A 16,013-nucleotide genomic window follows, 5' to 3' on the forward strand; every position below is an offset into this window, starting at 1 on the left:
TCACTGAAAGGCAGACAGAGATTTAAAGGCAAGAAACAGGAAGATCTCATCCCATGGGTCACTACTCAGATACCACGAATAGCCAGAGCTGAGTCTGGCCAAGGTCTGGAACTCCATTCCTGGCCTCCCATGTGGCCTGAGTGCTTGTCCTGCATTGGCGTACTCCCAGGGTATGCATCAACAGAAAGCTGAAAGCGGAGCCCAGAATCAAAGCAGTGACTGATGTGGGGTGTAGGCTTCCCAAGTGGCCCCTTAACTGCTTATACCAAACACCTGTCCTTGAATGTACCAAAAACTGATTACCTTCCTGCTGTAAAAAAAGGCTTCTGCTTCTCTCATATCCTTGCCAACACCTGATTTTAGGTGACTTTAGTAGTTTTGAATTTTTCAGCAGGTTGCTGTATGTCTTGAGTGGCTTAGTGTATTCTATCTACATTTCATTATTATAATTGCATTATGTTTAGTTCTTCCTAGCATGTATGATTTGATTGGTTTTTAGCATTTAAATATTTTTTACGTTATTCCAGTACTTCATGTATTGGATTCAAATGACTCATTTTTACCCCATCTATAAAAAGAAGGAAGCTAGTGTTTATTCATCATTTACTAACACTTTTCTTCCCCTTCATTCACAACATAACTCCTTATCACTCCTTGTTGGTTACATTCTTTCTCCCAATTTTTTAAATGAGCATTCTATTTCATGTACTATATGCTCTTGATAAAAACGTATCCAAAGAGCCCAGCGTGACAGCCTAGTGGCTTAAGTGCTTGCCTCGCATGCACCAAGATCCCATATGGGCACCAGTTCTGAAGCCAGTGCCTCTGCTTCCCATCCAGCTCCCTGCTTGTTGCCTGGGAAAGCAGTGGAGCATGGCAAAAACCCTTGGCACCCTGCACCCATGTGGGAAACCCGGAAGAGGCTCCTGCCTTTGGATTGGCACAGCTGCAGCCATTGCGGCTGCTTGGGGAGTGAATCAACGGACGGAAGATCTTCCTTTCTGTCTCTCCTCCTCTTTGTACATCTGCCTTTCCAATAAAAATAAAATTAAAAAAAAATCCAAAACTCTGCAGCCCAGGAGAGTAGAAAAGAACAACACATATCAGGCAAAGACACACTATGCTAATTGTTCTCATCTCAGTCCTACTCAGAACTGGAACTCGGGCCATGGTGATCACCCCGTGTCGTGACTGTACACATTTGTTCCTCCTATGCCTTCTTTAAGGCAAGCCCCAATCCCTCAGTGAGGTTTCCCCAGGATAGTTGTCCATTGTGCTGCTCTCAGTGGAATCTTCACTCACGTCCCCTCCTTCCTGTACGCTGGTAGCTCATTTGTTGCTCTATTGCAGGTGTTTTACGTAAGGCCTTTTTCCTGTATGCATTTTGGGGGTCTTGTTTATAGGTTTTTGTTTTTCCTGGGACTGTTCCTGCCGATACTCCTCAGTGTTCCCACCATCTCTCCCTTTTTCTCCTTCTCCCTCTGCTTCCTTGTCCCTCTCCATCTGGCTCTTTCTCCTTCATCATTATTTTCCCTCTTTGAATGACTCATTGTTGTCTTTGGAAACTTGCCAGAGATTGATTATCAGGAAGAAGCCAGACCATTAGCAGCCAAGCTTTCCTAGAATATCTCTGGTTTAATAGAAGGCTCCCAGGAAGTGGTGTGAGTGTGTATGTGTGTGTTTGTGTGTGTCCATCCTTCTTTTTCCCAGACGACAGTGGGTAGCAGTGGGCAGGCTACTCACAGTCCAGTCTTTCACCAGTCCCTGGGCATCTGTCACCCACAGCACTTGCCAATGTTTATGCAGTTTTGATTGAAATATTTTTTTTGCAGTGTGTTTGCATTTTTGTCCTCAAAGCTATAAAGATTTTTTTTAAAAAAAGATGTATTTATTCTTATTGAAAGGGCAGATATACAGAGAGGAGAAGAGACAGAGAGGAAGATCTTCTGTCCACTGATTCACTCCCCAAGTGGCCGCAACGGCTGGAGCTGAGCCAATACGAAGCCAGGAGCCTCTTCTGGGTCTCCCACACAGGTCCCAAAGCTTTGGGCTGTCCTTGACTGCTTTCCCAGGCAACAAGCAGGGAGCTGGATGGGAAGCAGGGCTGCTGGGATTAGAACTGGGATCCCGGCACCTTCAAGGCGAGCACTTTAACCACTAGGCTATTGTGCTGGACCCTGTAAAGATTTTTGAAAGCAAAGTAGCAGAGAGCAAGAAGGGTAGTGGTGGGGAGGACAGGGAGAGAGGATACAGAGATGGCACATTTTGTGGTTCACTTCCCAAATAACTGGCACAGCCAAAGTTGGACACGACCAGGACCAGGAGTCAGGATTTCTGTCTGAGTCTCCAAGAGTGGCAGGGCCCAATTCCTTGGCCATCATTTGGGCCAGGTGCCCTTGCAGGAAGTTAGATGGGAAGTTGAGCTGCCAGGACTTAACCCAATATTCCGTGTAAGATGCCAACATCCCAAGTATTGGCTTTACCCTCTGTGCCATGACAACTACCCACCTTCACAGTTTTGATGTGATAATTTATAAGGACCTAAGTTTTGCTGTGCTTTTAAATCCATAGATCAATTTTTTTTTTTTTTTTTTGTAACTTAAACAATTGTGCTTTCCTCCCGAGAGAGGGAGGAGTGTATGTTGTTGCATTTTGTTTGGCTTTGTTTTTGCTTCTTTTCTCAACATATACTTAATCTCCACCTGCAGGAAATTTTTCAGATGAAGTGAAGTACTTTTATCTCAAATGCTTGGGACTGGAGGTGTTACAGGTCTGAAGATTTTTAGGATTTTTTTTTTTTTGTGCATATGCCTAATGAGAGATATTGGGGCCCACATCTAAACATACGTTTTGTATTTCACGTGTACCTTGCGAAATATATCCCAAAGGTAGTATTATGTAATTTTCAGTGCGCCCGCCTTTTTATTCCAGCCTATCTAATGACATCATGTGTGTAATTTTTTGACTTATGGTGTCAGTGCTCAAAGTGTTTCAAATTTTGGAGCATTTCAGTATGTGGATTTCTGGACCAAGAATGCATCACTTGTATTTTCTCATTGTCTTCTGAAGCTCTCACATTGGCAGATACCATCCTCTTTTGTAAACTCATGCATAAAGATGACCCATTGTTAAAAATTAACATTTTTGTTTACATTGTAGTCCTAACTTGCTGCTTCTTTCATGCTGTTCTCATAAATCCTCAAATGTATAAAAAGCATATAATTGGAAGTTTATTACCCACTTATGTTAAGTATAAGACAAGTGTTTCTTGATGCAAGGCCTAAGATCCATAGTGGTTTTAGATGCACAATCAGCTATCCAAGATGCTAGTCTGCATTGAACCAGCAAAGACAGGAAAATCGCAGAGAAGTAGGCATGGAGAATTTTGTACACCTGAACTGTGATGGAAATACAGCGCCTCTCCTCTTATTTATTATTTAGTACAACTGACCAGCAGATTCTGGACAATGCGGTCCACCTGTATGGACAGGAAATGTAGAGATGACATTTTGCAAACAGCTCCCTTTCTCGTTACTCTCGTTTCTTGTCTGTCACATGTGAGCAACGAGAAACTTGAGTGTTTCTAACTGTAGTGGTTTATTATTTCAACACATTTTCATCATCTTCTTTCTGCATATTCTGTACATATTATTGCCTGACATATTATTGCCTGGAATTATCTTAACCCATGTCACTGGGGATTATTTTTTCTGGGCTATCCTGCAAGAAAATTCAAATTAAAGTTAAGAAGATTCCTTGGTGATAGCTGCGACTTCTACCCTGTTCTGAAAAGCTGACTTCCCTAGGTAAAGAGTAAAATATGTGTTTTAATCTTCAAACAGTCAATACTATAATCATACAGTATTACTAGTCAAGTTGGATTCAGTGGAAGTCTGTTCCTCCATGTTAATTTTTTTTGGGAGGGGGAGTGTAGGTTGAGGATCTAGTGGCCAATCATGCTGTATTGTGCAGCTAGACAGACCTTAAAAAAATCTGTTATTCTTGCTCTCTGTGTTCCATTTTTCATTATGAATTAAAAAGTGAACATCATTCTAGTTGTGTAGGGCTTTAGCTATCTCTAGGAGACAAATCCGAATCAGTCTGAGTTTGCATTTTGGACACTTCCCACCATGAGAGGTTCACAAGCCAGATAGATAAGGACCATTTGTTGTCATAGAACCATTTGAGGCACAACAGCGATGCTGGCTGCACTGTTGGCTCTAGGCTACAGGCTGCATTTCCTGTTGCCTTACTTTCCATGGCAATTCTCAGTGTTGCCCAGTGAGGCTTTCTGTACCATAGCATGGACTTTGCAGTTAGCATGAGTGGACTCCAGAAATTTCATCCTTTTGGTGTTAATATAAAGGAGCAGATCCCATAGGACTTATTGCATACATCATAATTAAAGGCTGGTGGCCTTTGGAGCAGCTCAGTCTACTGCCCCCTAATGTGCAGTGATTTCCTGTTTTTCTCTAGGGCGACAGAGAAGCAGAGTTGGGACTACCCTTTTCTCCTCTGTGTGATCGAAAGTCGACGATGGTTGCTCAGTCGCAAGTAGGTATGTGTTTGCCGCCCACTGGACTTGGACGCCAGATGAGAACCCAGTGGACATAAGCCCAGATGCTTTCAGCATCTCTCTGCCTGGGAAACTGAACCCGTCCTGTGCTCTCAGCTTTCGTTGATAGGTTGATGGAGTCACACTCTCCATCCTCCAAAGAAAGTAGGCCCATTGTGGGAAGGCTATGCATCATTCCCTGCCAAAGCAAAACAACTTTCTTACACAATAAGCACATTCTGTTTCAACTTCTCCATTCTGGGTACCTGACTGACCTTGCCACATCATTTCTTCTTTTGATGGCTTCCATTAGCCCTGCTTTCTGGGCCACCCGTTTCCAGTTTGATCCCACATCCAGAGTTGGTTCTTTTTAGAATGTTTCCTTCCTTCCTCCCTCCTTCCCTCCCTCCCTCCCTCCCTCCCTCCCTCCCTCCCTTCCCACTTCCTTTCTTCCTTCCTTCTTTCCTCTTTTTAACATCACTCCTGGAAGGGGGAAAAGAATAACTTCTATACTTTTCATTATAAAATATATGCACTACAAAAGTCAGAAGCTATGAGAGGATATAGTGCCTTACAATGTTAAGCATCAGATATCTCCATCTTTGAAGATTGAAGTTAATAGAAAAGTAAACATAGTACAGATTTGGCTTTTCTGCCCTAATTTTGTGCTTTTGCAGGCAGGGGAGGAGGGAGAAACAGAGAAATATAAAAGCTGACTTGAGTGGTGGTCAGGGGATTCTAAAGAATTCTATATGGCAAGAGTCAGATGTGGTGACATTTCTGAAGAGAAAACTCAGGACTAGGTTAATAGCATGAATTTCTGCTTCCCTGAAGGAAATGATGTAGAACTTTATGTAACGATAAAAAGCATAAATTTACATTTAAGCCTGTGGGCTAAATTGGGACTATCACCTGTTCTGGCAAATTTTGTTTTAACACATCTAGGCCCATTGATTTACATATTGTCTGTGGAAGCTGTTGCACTGTCATTGCAGAACTAAATGATAGTGGCGACTTGGTCAGCCAGGTTTAAGCTAACAAGGTGGTCCTTTATATACAAGTTTGTTATTGCCTGTTGAAAGTTCCTCTGTTAGAGGCAAAAAGGTTGAATTAAAGGTGGAGTTGAGTCAGACTAGGGACAAGTTGGTTGCCTCCTGTGAGATTGCAGGAAGACTATGATGAATGTCAGAGCCAAGATGAGCAATGGAGTGTCCAGGAGAGAGAGGGTGTGGCAGCTGTAGAGGATTTGGCAAGAGGTGAAGGATAGGACACAGTGTGGGTCAAGATTAAGTGGTTGGACCATGATCCCAATTACAAGGGCTATGGGGAAAGCTGATGAGTTTGTTTTGGTTTGGACATGTTATTTTACCTTGGGAGAGAAAAAAGTGGAGGATGATGCCGTCAGATTTCAACTTCTGCTGATGATGCTAGTTATCTACCTTGCACACTTGGTGGTTACCACTTCCTCATCAGGATATCGTTAGTATTTAGTTGGGACAATTCTTTTGTCAAATACTATAGTTATTCTAGCATCCCTCACCACATCAGATGTTAACATCACCCCCATCCACTTATTGTAAAACCAAAGATGTGGTCTTAGAGTCCAGACACCCTTCAGGTGTCCACTTCCTGTGGCTGCTCTTCCTCTGGTTCCTGGGGTTGAGTAATCAATTACCATTGTCCCCAGGAATCCCAGCTCACCCATTCTTCCCTGTTGTGTTGCAGAACAGAGACACTCATCCTAGCTCACTTTCACACAGGTGTAGTTTCACAAAGGTATAGTAGCAGATGTAAGTTTTCAATCCTTTTTTGTCCAACTCTTTGCCTTTCCTACCAGGATGTGTCTGCTGTACCTCCCCATCAGCCCATCTAGAGCTGATCTTGTCACCTTTCCCCAGCCATATTTACCTGCTCTGTTTCTGGAGCCTCTTTGGCAGGTTCCGCTTGGAGGCACCACCCACCTGTGTTCTATAGGTATCTCTGCCTCCTTTGCATTCCCTCCTGACTTACCCATTGTGCTAGTCCCACCTTCCTCTTTTTAACTATTGAAATAACTTCATTTTCTCAGCTTTAACCCCTCCCGCTTCCTTCCTCTCTCCTGCATCATTCCAAGTTAGGTTTCTCAAAGAAAATTACAAAATTCATTACAGTGTTGCCAAGACACCTTCAGGGTCCTCTGGTGCTTTTCTAAGTCCCAGCTCCTTTGTGTGCCACTTTAGAGCTTTGCTTCCTGAGCTGAATGATGTGGTGCCTTCTTAGACTTTTTCCAGAGTGCAAAGGAATCCTTAGCCCCAGTCACTATTGAGGTGCATCCTGTACTTTCCTCCATTGGTCAGTTGGTTTATTCCATATCCTTTTCACCCAGAGTGAGCAAACTCTCTACTGATGCTCAGGGCTCAGTTCAAACATCACAGCCTCCATTCAGCAGTTCATACACCTCTCAGTGGGAGGAGGGAGATGTTCTATTCCCTTCCTAACCTTACCCAACAGCTTCGTCTGAGTTTCTTTGGCCTCTGTGTACTCCAGGTATCATCTGCTTTCAGTTAATCTTTTCTGTCAGTTTCTTGAGGGCAGGCAAGTTGTGTTATTCATTTATTCATTTTAGTCTTAACTAGCTCCTATCATGGTTACATGGTGCATTTTCATTTAACAAAGTGTTTAAAAAGACATTCCTCTCTATTGAAAAGTGAAAAGAAAGATCTGTAAGGGATATGGTATCAATCTCTATGATTTTTGCCTCAAGTATGCTGAATGAATAAGACTGACTCTTCACATGGCCTGGGACTCCTCGGCAGGTGGATTTCCAAGAAAAAGCCCGTTGACTTTTTACTGGGAAGTCTAGGCTGGCCCCAGTTGAGCTGTATTCTCTCTGAAGCATATGCCATTTCCCTGCAGGTTTTATTGATTTCATTGTGGAACCCACTTTCACTGTGCTCACGGACATGACCGAGAAGATTGTGAGTCCGCTAATCGATGAAACTTCCCAAACCAGTGGGACAGGACAGAGACGTTCAAGGTCAGTGGAGAAGCCTGATGGCAGAAGGTGGGGGCCTGTCCACGACGATGGAATTTGGCTCTGTAATCAGACTGCCAGCATTAAAAACCTTGACCCATCATTTTAACTATGCAATTTCAGCAAGTTTCCTCAATGATTCCATCAGAGTATGTCATGATCATAGATTGCTGTGAATGCTAGAGGAATTATTCAGTATATACAAGCAACTACAATGGATGTAACTTTGAGGAAGAAGTAAATAAAGCTGGAAATTGATCTTTGTTAGTAATAGTAAATACTATCACTTTGCTGCTATTGGTACTATAACTACTGTTGCCTTCAGTATCATTATTGTTGCTGCTACTGCCGCTACTACTTCCTCATTCATGCAAAGATGATCATAAAGGAGAAGGACCACAGGAAGACAGAGTAAAGAAAAAAGGGAGGCAAGTGAGAGCATGAAGACAATGAGACCCCAGGATGCCCAAGTTGGATGGACTGCTTGAGGTTGCTTACAAAGCTAGAAACCCCCGGCCCAAGTCCGACCACTGTAAAGCATGAAAACACATTCTGCTTGTGTAGTTGCCTTCCTTGTCAGTGGATTTTTGTTCCTGTCAGTCGCACTTGAAGGAGCGTGAAATATTTTGCTCATGTTTTCCATGAAAAATATGCTCTATTATTTTCAGCCTTTCATATGTAAAGCATAAAGCAATAGTCATATAAAATCAGAATGTTAGCCTTGTCTGATCTTTCACAATTTTCAAGTTACCTGTGTTCTTTCACCTTCTCCTAGCAACTTTTAAGGAAACTTTGACCTTTTCTGCATTTAGGGGAGCTTAGGATTAGAGGGAAAGTGGAGCTGTAAATAAAGAGAATCAGATTGCTGGGGAACTGGAAAAGTGATCAATGTAGAAGCATGTGGGTGAACTGTTACACAAGGAGAAGTCCACATTCAAGTTCATTGGTTTCAGAGGCTACAAGAGAAAGTTCTTGTGAAGATTGTAGGTATCAGAATAAAGAGGAGACCAATGGAAAATAAACCTAAGGGGTACAAAAGGCTGCAATATTGACAGTTTTCCTGCTGAAATAGAGAATTTTCTACCTGTCACATATGACAAAGAATAATTGCAGATGGCAAGAGCCAGCAGATTCCTAACAATAGTTTGATGAATGCTAACCACTCCTCTCTGGGACTTGCTCATTGGCATTTTTTTTTCCCAAATACTAACTCTGTTCTTTGAAATTATCTCTGTTGCCTCTAGTTTAAACAACATCACTTCATCAGATGCCAAGCGTTCAGGTGTGAAGAGCTCTGGGTCGGAAGGAAGTGCCCCCATCAACCACTCTGTCATCCCTGTTGACTACAAGAGCTTTAAGGCTACGTGGACTGAAGTGGTGCACATTAATAGGGAGCGATGGAGGGCCAAGGTGCCCAAAGGTAATTCATGCTGCTTGGGTCTTCTCAAAGATTTGTTCAAACAAAATTAACATTCACTCATGAAATAAGGAGTTGGCTTCCCTCCTGGGGGCACTCCCAGCTGCAAACTGACCTTTTCCAATCTGAAGTTTCTATCTCCAATCACAATATGAAATTTGGGGTTCACATCCAAGTCGTTGACAGGAGGAAAGGACACATTGTGGCCAGCTGGAATGCGGCAAGTCTGCTTCTAGTGTAGGAACTGCAGCCTCACTAGCTATTGGGGTTATTCAAAGGCCAGTCATTGTGATTCATCCACAAAGTCCTATGTAAGCAGCTGTTCATTTAAGGTGAGTCAAAGGAGTTATATTTATGGCACTTTCAGGGCATAATTGGACTCTTATCATTTCGGGACAGATGTTACACTCCAGGCTACAGTGTGAGCCAACATCTCTTTCATGTTTTAAGTGCAAAGTCTTATAGTCCCTTCCAGTGCTTTCCACATCTAAATCCTCCCCATCGGCATGTGTGGCAGGCAGCAGTGGCAGCTACTTCCTCATGTCAATAAGAGGCACACTCTTAGAATCCATTACACTCATTACATCAGGCAATCCCACATCCTGACAACATGCAATTTAAAAGAGTTGCTTTCAAATAATTGGTTTGCAATGATTTGGCTTTCTAAACTTACCTTCTGAAACTAATAACCCAGGGAAGCATTAGCAAGTTCCTTTACTAAGGCAAAGCTGAAGCTTTTTTTGTTTTTAAAGAGGACAAACAAGTAATCATTTTTAAATGTATTTGGTATGTGGATAGTGGTGTTTTCAGGCTAATTCAGAAGCTTAAGGATACTGATCCTGAATCCTTCCCAGACACTAAGAAGACATCCTTCAGCCAGGGCTTGAAGGATGATTGATGTTGGCACCTGAAGGTGATGTTTTCTTTGGAAATAGGCACAGGAAAAAGCAGAAAGATGAAGACCCAAAGCCTGGGTTACAGATATTTAATGTGAGGAGGATTTGGTGATCAAGGCACGTTTTGGTTAGTAAAAGGGAGAAATGAGTCTCAAGTTGCAAGATATTCTTTGAGATTCCCTTTATATTTGTTATAGGTGCTGAAATGTAATGTCTATGAAAAGTCACGTGTGACCTCTCCAGCAAAATAGAACTAATGGAGAACTCTTAATCCGCTTTCCTAAGCATGTGTAGGAGTAAAAAGTCCCCCATGAATTGGGATAATAGTTTTTCTGCTTTTATGTTTCTACCTTTAACACTTTAGCGTGACACTGAATGATTCTGATTTAAGTGTTATGAAACAGCATAGTTGGGCCATTCTTCTATAGTCATCCTGTTCCTCGTGACTATGTGTAACGTTGTTCTGAACGTTTAAATTCAGGAATCTTTGGCCTGACTTCTGATTTCTAGATGTAGAGATCCTCTGGCACTGGAGGTTAAGAAGTTTCGAAAGTTCTTAATGTGTGTTGCTACTATTGGGTGTTAGCAAAAGGACAGAGAGCTGAACCACAGTGTTTGTTTCCACTAGTCTGCAAGTGTCAAGGATGCTACATATAAGGAAAGGGTTGATTTTCTGTGGACCTGCCATTGTTGGACCTTATTAGCATGCCCTTGTCTGCTGTGTTCTCACTTGCCTTTTCTCACTGGAGGAAAATTGGCATTTAAGCGTACTAAATGGAAAATCATACTGATAATGTCATCTTGTACATACAAGGAAATCTGATTCTGGTCTAAAAGACCTACCTTTGGCCAACACTCCTTTCTCATGTTGCCTGTCTCTGTGTCTACTTGTGTGAGTGGGACCTCTTTGGGTAGTGGAAGGTGGATCACACTTCGCCCACTGCTTTAGAGACACAAAGTAGAGATGAAGTTGAGAAGTTGAAGAGCATCACAGCGCCACCTGCCAAGATGTGACTATCACAGAGAAAGTTCAGTCAACGGGGCAGGCTTCTGTGTGCTTTGATTGGGATGCTGTCATTTAGACATTAATTGCTTGATTTCAGTATAACTGAAAAAATATCAAATTTGTTTCTGAAATACACCCACTACCAGGTTTGTTTTTTGGCCAGATTTCCCATGGAAAACTGGTCTGACTCAGTTGTCAAGTATATTATTCTTGCTCAGATCATTTTTTTAAACTCTGATTTGCTACAATGGAGCATCATAGCTTTGGTTTTTGGGAAAAATTTTTTTTTTTTTAACTTGGAGATATTTGGATGTTGAAGTTTCCCAAGGACTCAGTAGACATTTGGGGAGATTGTCAATCATTCCTTCCAATGTAATATTTTTAAAAAAGATTTATTTCGTTTTATTTTTATTAGAAGCAGATACACAGAAAAAAGGAGAGACAGAGAGAAAGATCTTCCGTCTACTGGTTTACTCTCTGAGAGATTGGAACTGAACCAATCCTAAAGCAGGAACCAGGAGCCTCTGTGGATGCAGGGTCCCAAGGCTTTGGACCATCCTAAACTGCTTTCTCAGGCCACGATCATGGAGCTGGATGGGAAATAGAGCATCCAGGACATGAACCAGCACCCATATGGGATCCCAGCACATGCAAAGCAAGGATTTAGTCACTAGATTTTCACGCTGGGCCCCCATAGCAGATTTTGAATTGCAATGAATTCTCCCCCTTCCCCTTGACTCCAGTTTCCTCTCTGTGTAGTAATAGTTACCTTTTTAGTTACCTATACAGCAGTTCGGAAAACTGCTATTTATGGGATAGCTGACTCTTTTAGAACAGTATCTAGAGTTTTGTGTATGTTGTATGTTTTATGCCAATCTAGATTGCTGAAGAGGAGCTGTCTCCTGATAAGATCACATTGGCAGAAAAGATGAACACGCTGGTGGAACACATTTAGTTAACAAATACTTAAGAGTGTATGCTGTACCAAGCACTAGGATTTAGGGCAGTGGGAGTAGGGAGAGGAAAGATGTTTGACTCCTGCCTTATGGACCTTAGGGACATTCTGGGACCCCAGTATGTGCCACAAGTGCTATTTTACTGTCTTCTTTGTCAAGGGAAGCCTTTCATTCTTCAGCTGCACTTTCTGATAGAAGTCAGAAAATACGTAGTTATGCACATAATTATTTTGTTGGTAAAGAAATGTTTCCTTATTTCTTCCAATGTAAATTAGAAACACATCCTGTTGTGAAGGATGATGTCATGAAATGCTGAATGCAGGCATTTAACATTTAAGTCAGTGCTTCTCAGCCATGATTACCTCTTGAAAAATCAGCTGGAAAACAATTCAAATACCCTGTTCATTTCCCATTTACCCTCCAGAATCGGTTTTCATTTGATTTCATTTTCGTGGTGCAAGAACAGGGCATTGATTTGGATGAAGGTATGGGTCAATCAGTGGAAGATTGAAAGTTTCATGCTATATTAAGGGCAGACCTCTTAAGTAAACAAATACAGCGGCAGAAAAAGTAAGATGAAGCCAGATATCAAGTATCCACAAAATGCATGCAGTCAAACCTTGGGAACACGTGAACTGCTCACCATATTTGTTCTTGGAGCTTTTTAGCTGATAGAGATGCGATAGCGCTTCCTTAACAGAAGTGGATGGCACAATCTGGAAGATTTCTTAAATAAATTCAGTGCTGTGTAGTCAGTCTGTCTTAAGAATTGGTCCCTGTTAGGTGCCTTTTCTGTATATTACTCTCAGCTTCAACCTCATTGAGTTCAAGGTCAGAACCTTACTTGTCCCTTGATCATCCAGCCATATCATCTGTCAGTAACCCTTTGCCAAATTTACCTTAATCATCCTGGCTAGTTTCCCATTAGGGTTAATAGTTCTGTTCCTACTTTTACAGTAACAGTGACCTGAATATATATGGTGCTAGTGGTAGTGATTTTCCCTAAACGTTTTTTCAATCAGTTGTTTTAACTCACTATCCCACTCAAACTTACATAAAGCAGTTTTTGATGTGGTTTTGTTAAAGTGGTTAATGTGTCTAAGTCTTAGGGTTTCTTTGTTTTGTAAGCTTTGTTAGTGTATTTTAAAGTCAGAGTTAGATAGGGAGACAGAAAAATCTTTCAGTTTCTGGTTCACTCCTAAAATGGACAAAATAGCCAGGGCTTGGCCAGCCAATGCCAAGAGCTTCATCCTGGTCTGTCATGTGGTCTGCTGGGGCCCAAACATTAGGGCTATCTTCTGCTGCTTTTTTCCAGGCCATTAGCAGGGAGCTACATCCTAAGTGAAGCAGCCTGAACACAACTGGTTCCCCAGATGGGATGCCAGAGAGTTAGGCAGTGACTTTATCCACTACCACACAGTTCCTGCACTTGTAAAAGAAGGACACAGCAACAGAATATGACCATGGGAAAAAAATATAATCCTTGAAAAGCACTTAGCATACAACTTAGTGTGCAAGATATACTTAAAAATGCCTATCAATATTGCCCATTATAATGTTTGCTTGTTATATTGTATTCCTGACCCTCTTCTAACTTGTTTTCAGAAATGATGACATCATTAACCTGTTTTGCAGATCTACTGGGTAGCTGTACTAATCCATTCTGACTTGAATTAGCCAAAAATATGCCTCCAGCATAAACCATAGGCCATTTGGGGGATGTGAATTCCTGGAAGAAATCCTTCTTAAAGAGGCATTTTTCCTAATGGTGTGTCTGTGTGCTCTTTTCTCTGCCTTTCCTGATGCGCGTGGACACAGAGGAGAAAGCCAAGAAGGAGGCTGAGGAAAAGGCTCGCCTGGCTGCTGAGGAGAAGCAAAAGGAAATGGAAGCCAAAGGCCAGGCAGAAGAAGGCAAGGCCGAGAAGAAGGCATCTGGAGATGCCAAGAATCAAGGCAATGGGACACGCACAAACAGAAGTGAGAACCCTCGTGGGAAGAATGCCAAGGTGGAGAAGGCATCGGGAGAGAAGTCACAGACTGGTGAGCAGAATGGCCCTGGTGAAAGACTCTTTGTATGTGGTACTAATGTGATGAGGAGATGCTGGCAAAGCCACTTCCTGTGGTGATAGTGCACCAAATAGGGTTCCCCCAAACACCCCATCATTGGTGTTGACACCATCCAAAGCAGCCACCACCTCCTTTATACCACTTTTTGTAGAGGGAGTTATATCTTCCTGGTCCCTTTTTGGTTTCCCTTAGAATGCCAGCCAACGTCTCACTTCTTCCCTGGTGGAAATGATTGTCGGTAACCCTGTCGTTGATTTCAGAGCTTGCTGCCCAAATGACTGAACGCTGAGGATCAGTTTCTCATGTGCTAATTGCTCCACCTCTAGGTCTTACATGTACCTATAGCCAGCATCTTTATATGTAAATTATATGTGCATAGATGGGTCAATTAAAGTAATGGTCCACCCACCTGTAACACAGACACACACATGCACATTGCTTGCCTAAGGCTTAGGGGTTTCTGGGACACAGAAATTTCAGTTTTAACACCAGAAAGGTCCCAGGCAAGCTGGAATGAGCTGTTCACCACAGTGTACTGGTAGTTCATGCTTATTTGTATTCAATGCTATAGGTATCTGTTGATGAATGATGTGCCAACCCATGTGCTTGAAAGTAAGGATTTAGAAATGAAAAAAAACAAAAAACCTTGGAAACTCATGGCCTGAGGAACTTAAACATCCTCACTAATAATTCTGGGAACATGTAGACAAATAACCAGATGGCATAGGAGATGCCCAGGAAGCATGAGTCTGGAAAGCCACCAGCTCTGTTGGGACTGGGAAAGATGTCAGAGAAGGCTTTTGGTGGAGTGGTGTGTCTGAGCCAGGTTTTAAACACTGCAGTGTGCTAGTCAGTTAAGAGATGATGGTGAGTGCATAAGGATACGCACTTCATTCCCTTGCTTTGAGAAGGGCAAGAAGGTTGGAGCCTCTGGGGCTTCCAAGGGCAAGATTGTGACCAAAGAGTAAGGTGGCCTACCAATCAGAATTCAAGTCAGAGCAGTGCCTTTCCATTTTTAGTGGGTTGAACCCTCTTTGTAAACTGTGCATAATCCTTGCTTAAGCCATCTTTTCTGAACCTATAAGCATCACAGGTGTAAACAAAGGCAGCAAGTAACGTTGATGGTAGACCTCCTCATCCACAAGTTCTAAAACCCGAGTAGATGCTGGAAGTCACATTTCATACCCAGCCCAGTATGTGCTGTGTTTTCTTCTGTGTGCTCTGCAGCATAACCAGGCAGCACCAGAGTTATATCTAAGTTTTGTCCCCTAGTACCTTTTAGTAGCTCTGCTCTTGCACCCTGAAGCCATTCTTAAGTGAAATGAAATTAGAATGCAAATGCAGTGATAGCAATACCAAGATGGTTGATCCAATAAATCAAGATATCTATCCAAGAGATAAATGAGTGTGCAGTGCATGCAGTGTATTTCTTCTGGACAAAGGGATGATTCACCTCCCAGGCAGGATGCAGTGAGATTTGCTCACACTTCTGAGAATGACTTGCAGATTAAGATTAGAAATGGATTCTGAAACTTTTCTATTCATAGTTTTGACCAAAATTGACCATAGTTAACTAACCACAGGAAGAAAAATCATGGCTAAAGGAGAGCTGTCGTACTAAATACGTACCAGATGACAGTTTGAGTTATTTTGCATATTCATTCCCTTACTTGTCAGGGAGGGTCAGAAAATCTGGATAATCGTGTTCAATTTAATGCGAACTTATGGCCCACCTGTTGAAGTTTTAAAAGGAATAACACTACCTCTTATTTCTTTGTCTTGAGTTTTGGACAGAGATATCAAAATATGAGAAAACAGTGGCCGGGATACAAGGTCTTCCAAAGCCAGAGCTGAACTGGCCAACTGTGGACTTGGTCTGTTGAGCACATAGGCTTCTTGATCCATCTGCCCTGAAATGACTTACCCTGTCAGAGAGTGGCAGAGCTAGGATGGTGCAAAACCTGCCTTACCCCCAAAGCACTGTCAGGGACTTCTGGGGTAACAAGAAATGCATCTCCAATGGAAAACACACCTTGGAGAAGGATAAATCGGGTGGTGAGTCTCACTTCATACCCCATTACTCCTGGATAAATTGGCGTTCTT

General features: G+C 42.3%; 1 protein-coding gene across 4 annotated transcripts in view; it reads left to right on the forward strand.

Annotated features, from left to right (window-relative positions):
* PDE1C (phosphodiesterase 1C) overlaps positions 1-16,013 on the forward strand; it is a 418,728-nt gene that overhangs the window by 364,688 nt on the left and 38,027 nt on the right. For all 4 annotated transcript variants that reach the window (XM_040964585.1, XM_040964586.1, XM_040964588.1 and 1 more), the window contains 4 exons: positions 4,477-4,558; positions 7,451-7,571; positions 8,813-8,988; positions 13,662-13,883. In XM_040964585.1, coding sequence (XP_040820519.1) covers positions 4,477-4,558; positions 7,451-7,571; positions 8,813-8,988; positions 13,662-13,883 — 601 coding nt within the window. The remainder of the gene's footprint in view (positions 1-4,476; positions 4,559-7,450; positions 7,572-8,812; positions 8,989-13,661; positions 13,884-16,013) is intronic.

This window comes from Ochotona curzoniae, unplaced genomic scaffold, assembly GCF_017591425.1.
Source record: "Ochotona curzoniae isolate NIBS_2020 unplaced genomic scaffold, NIBS_Ocur_1.0 scaffold_3835, whole genome shotgun sequence".
NCBI classification, from domain to species: domain Eukaryota; kingdom Metazoa; phylum Chordata; class Mammalia; order Lagomorpha; family Ochotonidae; genus Ochotona; species Ochotona curzoniae.